General features: G+C 42.5%; 2 protein-coding genes across 14 annotated transcripts in view; one reads left to right on the top strand and one right to left on the bottom strand.

Annotated features, from left to right (window-relative positions):
- dlgap1a (discs, large (Drosophila) homolog-associated protein 1a) overlaps window positions 1–2,794 on the top strand; it is a 766,490-nt gene extending 763,696 nt beyond the window's left edge. For all 13 annotated transcript variants that reach the window (XM_072570364.1, XM_072570355.1, XM_072570359.1 and 10 more), the window contains one exon: window positions 145–2,794. In XM_072570364.1, coding sequence (XP_072426465.1) covers window positions 145–360 — 216 coding nt within the window. In that variant the 3' untranslated portion in view covers window positions 361–2,794. The remainder of the gene's footprint in view (window positions 1–144) is intronic.
- LOC140477095 (homeobox protein AKR-like) overlaps window positions 1–15,953 on the bottom strand; it is a 285,068-nt gene that overhangs the window by 222,308 nt on the left and 46,807 nt on the right. The gene's annotated exons all lie outside the window — the stretch shown is intronic.

Raw genomic sequence — 15,953 nt, forward strand, 5'->3', positions numbered from 1 at the left:
TGACTTGATACGTTTTCAGTGACAGCAACAATGTTTCCAGGTACTGTATGCATCTACGGATTGTGTGAAATACCGCAGTTGTGTGTTGCCACACCTACCTGAAGAATACTAGTCACTCACACGCCGTTATATTTCTTACTGCAGGAAAAAAGAATTCCTCCTCCTGTGCCAAAGAAACCACCAAAGGGTCAAGTGCCCCTCAAACGTGAAAAATCACTAGAAGCCACAGAGAAACAAAGGCAGGAGGCACGGAAACGCCTGATGGCTGCCAAGCGAGCTGCATCTGTGAGACAGAACTCCGCCACAGAAAGTGCAGACAGCATTGAAATTTATATCCCAGAGGCCCAGACCAGACTATAAGCCACACTGGGTAGGAACTGTGATAACTTCGCAATTGCAGGGTGGGTTATTTGTAGCATATTCATGTTACAAGTTCAATAGGGACACAGCCAAGTGTTCATATCCCTTTAAGCCCCTTTGGAATTTGAAATATCAGAACAGTTTTGCGCAGGGGTGGCATTCTTGATAAACCCAGGCGAAGGATTGTAAGCTGTTCAACTTTCTATCATTAATGTAGCTGCATTAAATATTTGCTAACTGCCATGTCATTTGCATGGCTTCACATTAATTGTTGTTGCTGTTGCATTTTTGTAACCTCTGTACGTGGCTCCATTGAATCATCCATATCTATAGTTAAGTTTCAACTGCTGACAAATAGTTAAATAAAATTAAGGAAAAAAACTAGAATTTATGTGTGCACAGCAATAGAAACACCAGAATTTAATACTGCTGAAAGGTCTTTTGGGAAATTGATGTCTTCCTAAGTGTAGATGTTAGAATTTAGGACCAAGATTAATTACTTCAAAATGGATGAGTGCATAACTCTTAACACCTCACACTTTTGTAACTGGATTTTGACAGCGGTGAACCCTAAATGTGCTCACAGCACTATGAGCAAAGGGCGAGGTGCTTTGTCTTGTTCTTTGAAGTGCATAATCTTCGGAAGCTACATGCATTCATAAACACAAAGGTTAACACTGATACATTAAATAAAAACTAAAATCTTGAGTGGCAGATTTTAAAGATGTTTTATGGATTGTCCATCTGCTCAAGCAGTTAGTTACTAAAAGTCAGTAATGGCAGGGAAAGAGAATTTTTTATATATAATGAGCAAAATGGGATAGTTGCAGGCAACTCTTCAGAAAAATTGAGTATGTGAAAGTCATGCATTAAATGGGCTTCCTAATCTTTGTGTTCCCTGTATACCCTGTACACTTCCATGTACACTCAAGAATAGCATTAGTGTACTCCGTTCTGCGCCTTTTAATTGACAGTAGTCTGGTAAGAAGGTATGAAATAGAAACATTTTATGAGATTAACATGTCATTGTAAATGAGCCATTTGGATGATGCGGTGATGATACAGTGCATATGTTTAAAGGTATGATAGTTATAATGTTTATTTTCTGAGAAGAGTGCCTGCTTCTGAAATTCACCAGATAAGGGCTAGTGATTCTTTGCCATACCTTGAGAACAAACTAATTTGATCCTGTCAGGTGTCTGACAATTTTTTTAACTGTCTTTTATCAATTTCCCTTTGAGCTACAATACCCAATATTCTTGTTCACTGTTACAATTTGTACGTGCTTTTGATTCAAATGTGTCCAATTATCTACCTGCTACAGTAATATTACCAGTTAATAAGTAATGTACTTTGTCAGTGTGCTAAGCTCTTTCATTTTCAATTATTACACTTTCAATAACTTAGAGATCTGGGCTGGTAATGCATTTGCCTAAATGCATTAACCTGTTCCTAATAGATGCATAAATGGTGTGTGATATGAAAATAAACCCTTTTTTTAAAGAAAGCAAATATGTGTTTTTGTCAACAGAAATGTCCTCTGTCTCCTCCAAACCCCTGAAAACACATGTTTTGCTCTCAGTTATTGGGTAAGAGAATTATACATAAATTAAATATACATTGTACTGCACCACTTTCCATCACCTGGAAACAGTCATTTGAAATTTCAAACACTATATGTGCACATGTGGTCAATCTTCACTGTGAATTTGGAGGACAATGAAAACCTGAAAAAAATTGTTGGAAAATGGTACTTCCTGTATATCAGTTCCATTGGGAGCATTTCCTTACTCTTTGCACTTTTAGCCTGAATAATTGGCTTTAGCCTCCCTCACAACTCGGATTTGACCAGGGCAGAATAGGGCAATATGTGGATGACATCCTACATTCCTTTTTATTAAAAATATAAAACTGTTGAACTGTTCTACCTTATATATATAGACTGCTAGTGAAAGTAAGTAACTTCATAATGGTATTTTCCACAGTGTATGAAAAGAAAAAGTTAATTATTTGTGTAAATGAGATTAAAACCTTGCATAAAACTGGTAGTCGATTAAAAATGCTAAAGAGGTTGTTCTAATAATGCCCCCTTGCCAATTATCCCATCACCGGTCAGATTTGAAGATGAATGTTATATTTAAAAGTTGTCAACTTTTTTGTTACCTCATTTGTATTTATTGTTTAAATGTAAATGAATCCTTAATTTATTGATAAAGAAATAGACTACTCTTTGAACAGCAATTGATGTTAATAGCAGTATGAAATACTGAATGGAAAACAAATCACCAGAGAAGCCTGAAATGATACCCCTCTAATTTCAAAATAGTTTGTGTGTTGGTGGAGTTTAATTATTCAAATAAAGGTTTTTTTTTGTAAATAATTGAATGTTTACCATGATGTAAAATATTAAATGACTTAATTAAAATGATGTATACTTACAGTTCTGAGTTGTGTTATCGAATTTCTTTGTCATTCTGATCTTCTGTCTTATTCTGAAGGCAAAGGGAAGGCTGGTAGATATAGAGAATGCTGGATGACTAAAGAAATTGAGGGTTTGGTTAAGAGAAAGAAGGAAGGGTATGTCAAGTATAGACAAGACAGATTGAATGACTCCTTAGAAAAATATAAAGGTGGTAGGGGTATACTTAAGGCGGAACTCAGGAGGACAAAAAGGGGGCATGAAATAGATTTGGCAAATAGAGTTAAGGAGAATCCAAAGGGTTTTTACAAATCTATTAAGGACAAATGGGTAACTAAGGAGAGAATAAAGCCCCTTAAAGATCAGCAAGGAGACCTTTGTGTGGAGCTGCAGGAAATGGGGGGAGATATTAAACGAGTATTTTGCATCAGTGTTTACTGTGGAAAAGGACATGGAAGATATAGAATTAGGGAAATAGATGATGACATCTTTAAAAATGTCCATATTACAGAAGAGGAATTGCTGAATGTCTTGAAACGCATAAAATTGGATAAATCCCCAGGACCTGATCAGGTGTACCCTAAAACTCTATGGGAAGCTAGGGAAGTGATTGCTGTGCCCCTTGCTGAGATATTTGTATCATCAATAGCCACAGGTGAGGTGCTGGAAGACTGGAGGTTGGCTAATGTGGTGCCACTGTTTATGAAGAGTGGTAAGGACAAGCCAGAGAACTATGGACAGTGAGCCTGACCTCGGTGGTGAGCAAGTTGTTGGAGGGAATCCTGAGGGACGGGATGTCCATGTATTTGGAAAGGCAAGGATTGATTAGGGATAGTCAACATGGCTTTGTGCGTGGGAAATCATGTCTCACAAACTTGATTGAGTTTTTTGAAGAAGTAACAAAGAGGATTGATGAGGGCAGAGCAATGGACGTGATCTACCTGAACTTCATGAAGATTTTTGGCAAGGTTCCCCTTGGGATGAACCAAAATTAGAGGTATAGCAGACAGCAAAGAAGATTACCTTGGATTACAACGGGATCTTAATGAGCCAATGGGCTGAGAAGTGGCAAATTGAGTTTCATTTAGATAAATGCGAGGTGCTGCATTTTGGGACAACAAATCTTAGCAGGCCGTATACACTTAATGGTAAGGTCCTCAGAAGTGTGGCTGAACAAAGAGATCTTGAAGTGCAAGTTCATAGCTCCTTGAAAGTAGAGTCACAAATAGACAGGATAGTGAAGCAAGCGCTTGATATGCTTTCTCTTATTGGTCAGAGTATTGAGTATAGGAGTTGGGAGGTCATGTTGCAGCTGTACAGGACATTGCTTAGGCCACTTTTAGAATATTGTGTGTAATTCTGCTCTCCTTCCTATTGTAAGGATGTTGTGAAACTTAAACGGGTTCAGAAAAGATTTCCAAAGATGTTGCAAGGATTGGAGGATTTGAGTTATAGGGAGAGTTTGAATAGGCTGGGACTGTTTTCCCTGGAGCATGAGAGGCTGAGGGATGACCTTGTGGAGATTTATCAAATGAAGAGGGGCATGGATAGGATAAATAGACAAAATCTTTTCCCTGGAATGGGGGCGTCCAGAATTAGAGGGCATAGGTTTAGGGCGAGAGGGGAAAGAGAGAAAGGGACCTCAGGGGCAACTTTTTCACGCAGAGTGTGGTACATGTATGGAATGAGCTGCTAGAGGAAGTGGTGGAGGCTGGTACAATTGCAACATTTAAAAGGCATCTGGATGGGTATATGAATAGGAAGGGTTTGGAGGGATATGGGCCAGGTGCGAGCAAGTCGGACTAGATTGGGTTGGGATACCTGGTCGGCATGGATGAGTTGTACTGAAAGATCTGTTTCTGTGCTGTACATCTCTATGACTCTAAATACTGCTGTTGAGGTTCTACTATAGGCATTGGCAGCAAGATCCTTCATGAGGTAACCATTTGAATGAACGTCTGAGGTGATAATTATCAGTGAGCACCCACATGGCATCCAAACATGTATTTGCTGGTTGGCATAAGAGGAAAACAATTAGAAAGGAATACACACACTGCTTTTCTCCTCCCTGTTCCTGAAGGAACTATTGATCATGATCCATGTGAGTCAATATGAGAAAATGCATTTTGATTCTTTGACTAAGTCTGGTCTCTCTGTGTCTCGGAATTACACCAAGCAGGACGTTTACCCAGGAAAGTATGAGGAGAAAAGGTTGCTTATTTTTAGATTGTACACTTTACCCCCATTCTGACTTCTGAGGAGATGATGCCATTCCTTTGAAAGATTTCATGACTGGCATCCACCTTTCGTATTTGGTCAATTGGCAATTGATGTATAATCAATGTCAGCATGTCCCCAGTGTGCACTCATGGGCCAGCATATCCCCCATTCAACCATTACCATCTAGCCAGGGGATCAACCCCTAGTTCAATAGAGAGTGAGGGAGGGCATGCCAGAAGCAGAGCCAGACATGCCTAAAAATTAGATGTCAACCTGGTGCAGCTACCAAACAGGACTACTTGCATTCCAAACAGTATCAACAGCATGAAACAGAGCTTAATGATCCCACAAACATCAAATCAGGCCCTGCCACATCCAGTTGTGAATGATGATGGACTATTGAACAACTCACGGGAGGAGGAGGCTCTACAAATATCCCCATCCCCATTGATGCAAGAGCCCAACACATCAGTACAAAAGAAGTACATTCACAGCAATCTTCAGCCATAAGTGCCGAGTGAATGAACCATCTTAGCTTCCTCCAGGTGGTCCCCAGCATCAAAGATACCAATTTCAGATAATTCAATTCACTCCACATAATGTCAAGAAATAGTCGAAGGCACTGGATAATGCAAAGGCTGTGGACCCTGAGAACATTCCTGAAATAGTACTGAAGACTTGAGCTCCATAACTTGCCGCTCTCATAGCCGAGCTGTTCCAGTACAACTACAGCAGAGGCATCTAACTGACAATGTAGAAAATAGCCCATGTATGCCCTATACACAAAAAGCAGGACAAATCCAGACTACCAATTACCGCCCCTCAGTCTACTCTTGATCATCAGTAAAGTAATGGAAGGTGTCACCAACAGTGCCATGAAGCAGCATTTACTCAGCAAGAACTTGCTGACTAACACTCAGTTTGGGTTCCATTAAGGCCACTAGGCTCCCAAAGTCAAACATGGAGAGAAAGTGTTAAATTTCAGAGGTGAGGTAAGAGTGACAACCCCTGTGATCAAGGCCACATTCAATCAAGTCTGGCATCATGACGCTTAGCAAAATGGGAATCAATGCTGCTTGGGTCATGCTTGGCACACAAGATGATGTTGAGTTTGTGGGAGATCAGTCATCTCAGCTCTAGGGTATCACTATAGGAGTTCCTCATGGTACTGACCGAGGCCCAACCATCTTCTACTGCTTCATCAATGACCTTCCCACCATCATAAGGTCAGAAGTGGTTATGTACACGGATGATTGCACAATGTTCAGCATCATTCACAACCCCTCAGATGCTGAAGCAATCCATATTCAAAGGCAACATGATCTGAACAATATTCAGGGTTGGGCTGACAAGTGTCACATAACATTCATATTATACAAATGCCATGAATTACCATTTCCAATAAGCAACAATATAACTACCGCCCCTTTACAGTTAATGGTGTAACCATTAATGAATCCCCCACCATCAATATCTTGCAGCTTACCATTGATCAGAAATCCAACTGGACACACCACATGACCAGAATGGCTAGAAGAGCAGGTCAGAGGCTAGGAATACTATGGTGAGTAACTCACCTCCTGATTCCTATCCACAAAGGCACAAATCAGGAATGTGATGGAATACTCTCCACTTGCCTGGATGGATGCAGTCCCAACAAGACTCAAGAAGCTTGGCAGGACAAAGCCTAATCCAGGACAAAACAGCCCACATAATTGGCAGCACATTCACAAATATTCAGTCCCTCCACCTGCAATGCTCAGTAACAGCAGTGTGAACTATGTACAAGATGCACCTGAAGAAATTCACCAATGATCCTTTGATCGCACCTCCCAAACCCATCTGGAAGGACAAGGGTGACAGATACATGGGAACACCATCTCCTCTAAGTTACCCTCCAATCCACTCAACATCGTAACTTGGAAATACATTGCTGTTCCATCACTGTCGTTGGGTCAAAATCCTCGAAATCTCACCCCAAGAACATTGTGGGTCTCCCTACACTACATTGACTGCTGTGGTTCCAGAAAGCAGCTTACCAACACCTTCTCAAGGGCAACTAGATATGGGCAATAAATACTATCCCAACCATTGATACCCACGTCCCATGAATGAATAAAGAAAATCTCAGACACATTGTGGACATTTTTTGCATCTTTGTTGAGATCAGCACAGAGGAGGAGACCAGCAAAATGCAGGGTTTGTGGGTGGGTTAAAATTCATAATTGTACTCTGTTGTCCAAAGAACTAACCTCTTCCTGTGAGCACGGTAAAAACATGACATTTTAGCTGATATAAATGTTTCTTTGTATACTTTATAAATTATCAGTTTCTAATTTGTTGCATTGCTTGGCTGTCATCCAATGGTGGATGAACAGAAATTTCTTCCGAATGCATATTTGAAATCTAGCCATTGCCCTTAGTTGCCTCATCACGGACTCCATTCCCTCATGACCAAATCTATCTCATTGCCTTACAGCTCTGTTGGTCGGAACTGAATTATTGTGAACAAAGGTGTTCTATTCTGTGAAGATTTGGAGGTGCTGGTGTCAGACTGGGGTGTGCAAAGTTAAAAATCATACAACACCAGGTTATAAGTCCAACAGGTTTATTTGGAAGCACTTGTGCTTGGAGCGCTGCTCCTTCATCAGGTGGTTGTCCCCAATCACCTGATGAAGGAGCAGCGCTCCGAAAGCTAATGCTTCCAAATAAACCTGTTGGACTCTAACCTGGTGTTGTGTGATTATTCTCTCAAAGGATTTAGAATCAGTGGCATTCACTACCTTACTGTGGTGGATGCCAGGACATGGAGTAAATTTAAGGAAGTGATTGACAGATTTTAGGTTCAGGTTCTAGGATTACAGAGCATGGGCAGGAAAGTGGAGTTGAGATTGAGATGAGATCAGCCATGATCCTATTAAAAAGCAGAGCAGGCACGAGAGGCTGAATTGCCTATTCCTACTCCTAATTCTTACATTCTTAAGTTATTTAGCACCAGGATGAGCTTCTTTTAACTATTCTTTCATGACATGTGAGCATTGCGGATGAGGCTCATCCTTATTGCCAAGGAGAATGGCAAATAAGCTGCCTTCTTGAACTGCTACACTCCAACTGGAGTAGGTAGATGCATAGTGGTGTTGGCAAGGAAGCACCATGACTTTTTTTCCCAATAACGGTGAAAGAAAGGGGATGTTGCTCCAAGTCAACAGGTATGTGACTAGGAAGGAAATTCCATCTTGGTATTCTAGGTGGAGAAGTTATTGATTTTGAAAGTGTTGTCAATGGAGCTTTGTGGTTTTCTGGAGTACATCTTATACATGGTACACATAGCTGTCTCTGTGTATCAGTGATGAGGGCAAGTGAATGTTTAATTTGGTGGGAGGGGCATCAGACCAAACAAGTTGTTTTGTCTTGGATGGTATTATGCTTATTGGATGTTGCTGGAGCTACATTCATCCAGATAAGTATAGAATATTCTAGTTGGCTCCTAACTTGCATTTTGAGAAGAATGGACAGGTTTTGGGGATTCAAGAGGTGAGTAATTTGTTGCAGAATCTGCATCATCAAAGTTATCCACTTCAGCCTCCGTCATGTGACTCGATCCCTTTTGCAAGAGTTCGACCAATGCTGAAAGCCTAATCCAGGCCTTTGTCAGCTCTAGTTGTGACTACTTCAGTGGTCTCCTGACCAACCTATTATCTTACACACTCCTTAAATGTGAGTCCCTTCAAAATGCTGCTGCTTGTACCCGAACTTACACCATAGCCAATTCTGCCATCACCTTGATGTTCACTGATTTATGTTTGCTACTGGTATAAGCAATGCTTCAATTTTAACATTCTCATCTTGTTTTCAAATCCCTTCATTGCCTGGACCCTCTCTATTCATAACCCCCTTAAATTGTACAAGCCTTTGAGAGCTAAGAGAAAGTGAGGACTGCAGATGCTGGAGATCAGAGTCGAAAAGTTGTGGCACTGAAAAAGCACAGCAGATCAGGCAGCATCCATGGAGCAGGAGAGTCGACGTTTTAGGCATAAGCCCTTCATCAGGAACCCTTTGAGAGCTCTCTGCTTCTCCAATTCTGATTCTTGCTTATCCCCAATTTTAACTGGCTTCCATTCTTTTGGCTGCCTGGACCTTAATTTGGGGAATTCCCTCCCTACCTTGCTAACCTTAAAAGGACCCTTAATATGTAGCTTCTTGTTGTCTCACAAAATGTATTTCAAAATGTGACATAAAGTCAGCTTTTAGTTGATAACAGCCCTGAGAAGTATCATGTGGCCTTTTGAGCCTGCATTGCAAAGTGGTTGAAACATGCTTTATTATGTGTCAATGATTTTAATCCAAAGAAACATGAGTTATTTTATATGAAGTTGGTCATTTGTTGCCTGGAATAAATAATCAACATTATAAAAAATATAAATGTCTGAAGAAAGGGCAGACTTGAAGGGTCAATTCTGTTTTCTCTCCAAGGGTGCTGCCAGATCTGCTGTGTGTTTACAGCAAGTTTCTGTTTTTATTTCAAATTTCCATCATCCACAGTATTTTGCTCTTATCTGTTCTGAAAAGGAAAGGTCACTTTTAGAAAGAATAAGTTGTAGGAATAAAGTTATCATAGTCTAACTAGACCATAAAGCTGCTGTCTCATTAGAGAGAGAGAAAGAGAGAGAGAGAGAGAGACACACACAACAAGTAGGGATTTAACCTGAGAGTCACCACGCTGAGGGGAGCGGTTGAGAAAAAAAGTCCTTCATGGTAACCTCAGCCAGTGCTGTTGGAAATCAGCTATCAAGCCAACCGAGCACATAACTGCCTTTTCTGCAATTAGCCGAGGAAGAAATAGCCAAGCTCCCCAGTAGTCAGAGGGACTGCTGAAGTCCAGGCACCTGCTCAACCCAAGGAAGGAGGGGACCCCTTGATGTCATCCATTAAGAACTTTATCCAACTGTACAAACAGATGCAGGAGCAGTGGGCATGTTTGCTGGAGGCAAATGGAAAACAGGATCAAATGTTGAAGATGCCCACTAATGCTATCTGTACAGTGATACCTGCAGTGTGTATGATTCTGACTGGACAAGTTGGCAAACAGATTTCTACTCCAACCATTGATCCTCAGTACCAACAGCAAGGCCGTAGGCTGGAAAGGGACCTTGACCTCACTCCAGATTCCACTTGCTCACAAGGAAACAGGATGGTGCCAGAACTGGGAACTACACACAGGCCGTGTAGAGGTCTCCTCGTAGCACACTCCAGAGTGGCCAGACCCTTCATCTCTATTCTGCCTGTGGTCATTCAAGACAAAGACTTACATCTGGGTGTGGCACTCTCTGCATGTCCAGCTGCTCCAGTCATAAATCTCCCTTGAGGTCACCTACCCAAACTTCAAAGGGCAATAAGCTCTACTGTACAGCAGGCTCCCTCCACCTCAGCTGTGGACCCCAGATGCAGTTCTGGTCTCCCTCCTATTGGAAAGATATTGTGAAACTTGAAAGGGTTCAAAAAAGATCTACAAGGATGTTGCCAGGTTTGGAGGGTTTGAACTATAGGGAAAGGCTGAAAAGGCTGGGGCTGTTTTCCCTGGAGTATCAGAGGCTGAGGGGTGACCTTACAGACGTTTATAAAATCATGAGGGGCATAGATAGGATAAATAGGCAAAGTCTTTTCCCTAGTGTGAGAGTCCAAAACTAGAGGGCATAGGTTTAGGGTGAGAGGGGAAACATTTAAAAGGGACCTAAGGGGCAATTTTTTCACAGAGAGGGTGGTATGGAATGAGCTGCCAGAGGAAGTGGTGGAGGCTGGTACAATCGCAACATTTAAAAGGCATCTGGATGGGTACATAAATAGGAAGGATTTAGAGAGATATGTCAAGTGCTGGCAAATGGGACTAGATTAGGTTAGGATAACTGGTCAGCATGGACGAGTTGGACCAAAGAGTCTGTTTCCGTGCTGAATATCTCTATGACTGTGACTACGTCGAGATGTGAGGGAAGCAAAACAGAAAACGTGATGACGTTGTATAAATAGCAAGTGTGAAACCTCATTGTGTTGCTGAACAAAGAGACCTTGGAGTGTGCAGGTTCATAGCTCCTTGAAAGTGAAGTCGCAGGTAGATAGGATAGTGAAGAAGACGTTTGATATGCTTTCCTTTATTTCTCAGAGTATTAAGTGCAGGAGTTGGGAGGTCATGTTGCGGCTGTACAGGACATTGGTTAGGCCACTGTTGGAATATTACATGCAATTCTGGTCTCCTTCCTATTGGAAAGATGTTGTGAAACTTGAAAGGGTTCAGAAAAGATTTACAAGGATGTTGCCAGGATTGGAGGATCTGAGCTATAGGGAGAGGCTGAACAGGCTGGGGCTGTTTTCCCTGTAGCGTTGGAGGCTGAGGGGTGTCCTTATAGAGGTTTACAAAATTATGAGGGGCACGGATAGGATAAATAGGCAAAGTCTTTGCCCTGGGGTCAGGGAGTTTAGGGTGAGAGGGGAAAGATATAAAAGAGACCTAAGGGGCAACTTTTTCACGCAGAGGGTGGTACGTGTATGGAATGTGGTGGAGGATGTGGTGGAGGCTGGTACAATTGCAACATTTAAGAGGCATTTGGATGGGTGTATGAATAGGAAGGGTTTGGAGGGATATGGGCCAGGTGCTGGCAGGTGGGACGAGATTGGGTTAGGATATCTGGTTGGTGTGGACGGGTTGGACCGCAGGGTCTGTTTCCATGCTGTACATCTCTATGATTCTATGACCCTATAACCACATTTGTAACTATGTGTTCATTGTTCATCATCACTTGTGTGATCCAGTCATTGTAGCTGTGGTAAAAATGAAGGTGCAGAGGTTAGACAACCTTAGCACTACACAATAACTCATCCCTGTCTGAATGATAACAACATTCTTTGCATTGTGTCCACACTAGCATGAATTGAATGAGGGAGTCTCAGATAGACTCACACACCTCAGAAACAAACCCTTTGGTCCAATCACCCCATTCCGACCAAGTTTTTCAAACTAAGCTAGTCTTTGCCTGCATTTGGCCCATATCCCTCTAAACCTTTCCTCCTCATATTCCTGTCCAAATTTCTTGTAACTGTACTTGCATCTACCTCTTTCTCTGACAGTTCCTTGCACATGCTCTATGTGGAAAACGTTGCCCTTAGGACCATTTTAAATCTTTCGCCTCTGACCTTAAAAATATGCCATCTAGTTTTGAACTCCCCTACTCTTTGCTGTTCACCTTATCTATGCCCCTCATCATTTTATAAACCTCTATGAAGATTACCCCTCAACCTCCTATGTTCCAGGAAAACCAGGCCCAGCCTATCCAGCCTCTCCTTCTAACTTGAACCCTCCAGTCCCAGTAAATATCCTTGTAAATCTTTTCTGCACCCTCTCCAATTTATTAATATCCTTGCAAAGCAGGATGACCAGAACAGCACACGTTATGAAGGTTTCCATCAATTTGTATCCTTAAATTTTATTAAACAGAAAAAGCATTGAAAAGATCGTGGCATTAAGCTGCACTTTCAGTTGGGATCATACAGGGGATGCTGGCCTCAGCAGCATTAAAATGTTTACATTGAGTCAACGATGATTTCACACAACCCATTTTAAGAGGTTCACACAGAGTTCTGCTGGCCTTGTTTTGGCTGATGCTGCTACTCTGTAGGAGGTGGAAGGTTCTTACCACATATAATGCTGCAGCTCTCACTGATCCCTGTCATCTATCCCACAGCCTCAGTGTACCCTCCAGTTGCCTAGAGCACTGAATCCATAGATTACGTGACATCCTGTGTCTGCATATTACTGCAACAGTCATGGCTACAACAAACCTGTTATGACCAGGTAGAAACTCATCTGGAGGAAATGCCTTAGTTCACTCCAATGGAAGAAGCGAGAGGTGCAGGTTAATTAAAATTGAAAACTCAATGTTGAGTCGTTCGGACTTTAGGCTGCCCAAAAAGAAGATAAGGTGTCTTCCCAGCAATTTCTGTTTTTGTTGTTTCAGATTTCCAGCATCCACAGTTCCTTGTTTGATTGTAGGGGGTTTGTGATCTTCCACAACAAAACAACAAACAGGGAGCTGGCTATTGGCATCGTCGGTATTCAGAATGGGTATTACTGTAGTCTATTCAAACAAGCTGGTGTTAAACCTGCAAAACCACAACTCCCTTTGTTAATATTTAGTTGCCTGTGTGAGGTTAAAACCTGAGACGACTCTCAGTGGCCTTGTACTTTCACCCATTCCACTGTGGAATTCAGAGAATGTGTCACTGAACACCACACACACACACAAACACATAACACACACACTCACACACACACAGACACATCACACACACACACATACACACCACATGCACACACACAGACACATCACACACACAGACACATCACACACACACAGACAGACACCACACATACACCCATATCAAACACACACACCACACGCACACACAGACACACACAGAGGCACATCACACACATGCACGCACACACACAGACACATCATACACACAGACACATCACGCACACACTCAGGCACATCACACACACAGACACATCACACACACACAGACACATCACACACATACGCGCGCACACACACAGACACATCACACACACAGACACATCACACACTCAGAGACACATCACACACGCACACACACGCGCACACACAGACAAATCACACACATGCACACACAGACACACACACACACAAACACACCACATGCACACAGACACACAAGCAGAGACACATTACACACACGCACGCACACACATACACAGACACATCACACACACACGCACACAGACACATCACACCTGCACACACAGAGACACATACACACACACATCACACACACACACAGAAATGCACACACACAGACACATCACACACACAGACACATCACACACACAGATATATCACATGCATACACACACATACAGACACACACACACAGCACACACATACGCACACACAGACACATCACACACACACAGACACATGGCACACACATGCACACTCATCACACACATGCACACACAGACACACAAACACATCACACACACTCACACACAGACACATCACACACACACCATACACACAGACACACACACACATACACAGACACAGACACATCACACGCGCACACATGCACACACACAACACACACATCACACACTCAGACACACAGACACATCACACACGCACACACACAGACACATCACACACACGCACACACAGACACATCACACACACAGACACATCACACACACACAGAGACACCACACACTCTTACACACACACAGACATGCACGCACACGCAGACAGACACCCACACACCACACACACAGACAGACACATCACACATACACAGAGACACATCACACATGCACACACACACACGCACAGACACATCACAAGTGCACACACACGCACACAGACACATCACACACACATACACACACACACACACACACACACATCACACACAGGCACATCATTCACACACACACACACACACACACACACACACACACACACACACACACACATACATCACGCACACATTCCTTTGCATTTCAAGATCTTCTTGGCTCACGGTTGCTGGAGGCATTTTCTCAATTGCAGCCAAGTTAGCAATTGCATGTCTTGGAACAGAGAATACTTCAAAACCAATCCAATATACAGATGTCCAATACTTCAAATGCAGTCAAATGCTTGTGGCTGATATGAATGCAAAGTAATCTGAACTATGTCTGCAGGGGCGTATTAACACTGTTAAAAATTCTAATCTGTTCCAGCCCTCCTCCCCAACACAGAGAAACATACAGATATCCCAATCACACAAAGCTCAGATATGTTCGCATTCACTTACCACACACATACATATAGGAATCCCCCCCAATCACTGAAACCGAGAACTACTAAAGTGGCTAAAGAATCACTGTTATGACTGGGCATATAGTCTGGAACATATTAGCATTGGGGGTAAGATACATTGGACGGAATCTTCTGTTTCTTTGACGAGCTGTGAGTTGAATCAAGTAGATTTGGAGGGTTTTCCAGGGCAAGGCTTTGTAAGTTTTCTCACCATAGCTGACCAAACTCGTCTCATTAATTACCCTGCCTGTCCCTCGTGGGTCACTCCTGTTTAATTCCAGTCCCATCTTGTCATGTGCTGTTCTTGGAACAGCTCAACAATCTCCAGATATTCCTCAAAAGATCAACATCCCTTGTGCCATCTTTAAAAGGCTGCTGTGCACCCTGACAAACATTTGCAATCTGGCATTGCCCTTCACTGGCACCATCGTGGCACAGCAGCAGCAAGGGCATGATGTTCACAGCATATCCCTGACACTTAGAGCCCTATTCTCCCACCCTAGTTGCTACTTAACTACCAGACTACACATTTTGCCCATCCTTACCTACATCCTGTCTCAGCACTTTCTTTAAGTCATTGCTACTATGTCTCCAATGTCCACAGCAGCTTGTTGTTGTCCAGGGAGGAACATCACATACAAACATTCAACTAGACAATTCGAAGCGGGAATGTTTACTTACAGACAGCAAAAGGAACCACAAACAAAACCAAGAAAGCTGCAGTTGGTCAGCAAAAACCTAGCACCATGAACAATATGTTTTATAATCCATGATTGTCTTTTACACCCAGCAAGCTGTCAATCTACCATACATCAGTCAGGCCCTGCCTGGCTTGTAATACCAATTGTAGCTGATTTCTGACATGCACAAGGCAATCTTCCTGCTCCTCAATCTCCTCATCCTGAGAAGGCTGCTCCCATTCCCCTAGCTCCTCAGCATCTAACACATCACTCCAGTGACTGCTTCAATTGTGCAGAGCACATTACACTAGGAAGATGCAGCAAACTCTATCCAAACTAGTCCCTCCACCTTCCAATCACCTCAACAAAGACAGCTGCCTGCTGTGA

Source organism: Chiloscyllium punctatum, chromosome 5, assembly GCF_047496795.1.
Source record: "Chiloscyllium punctatum isolate Juve2018m chromosome 5, sChiPun1.3, whole genome shotgun sequence".
NCBI lineage: Eukaryota > Metazoa > Chordata > Chondrichthyes > Orectolobiformes > Hemiscylliidae > Chiloscyllium > Chiloscyllium punctatum.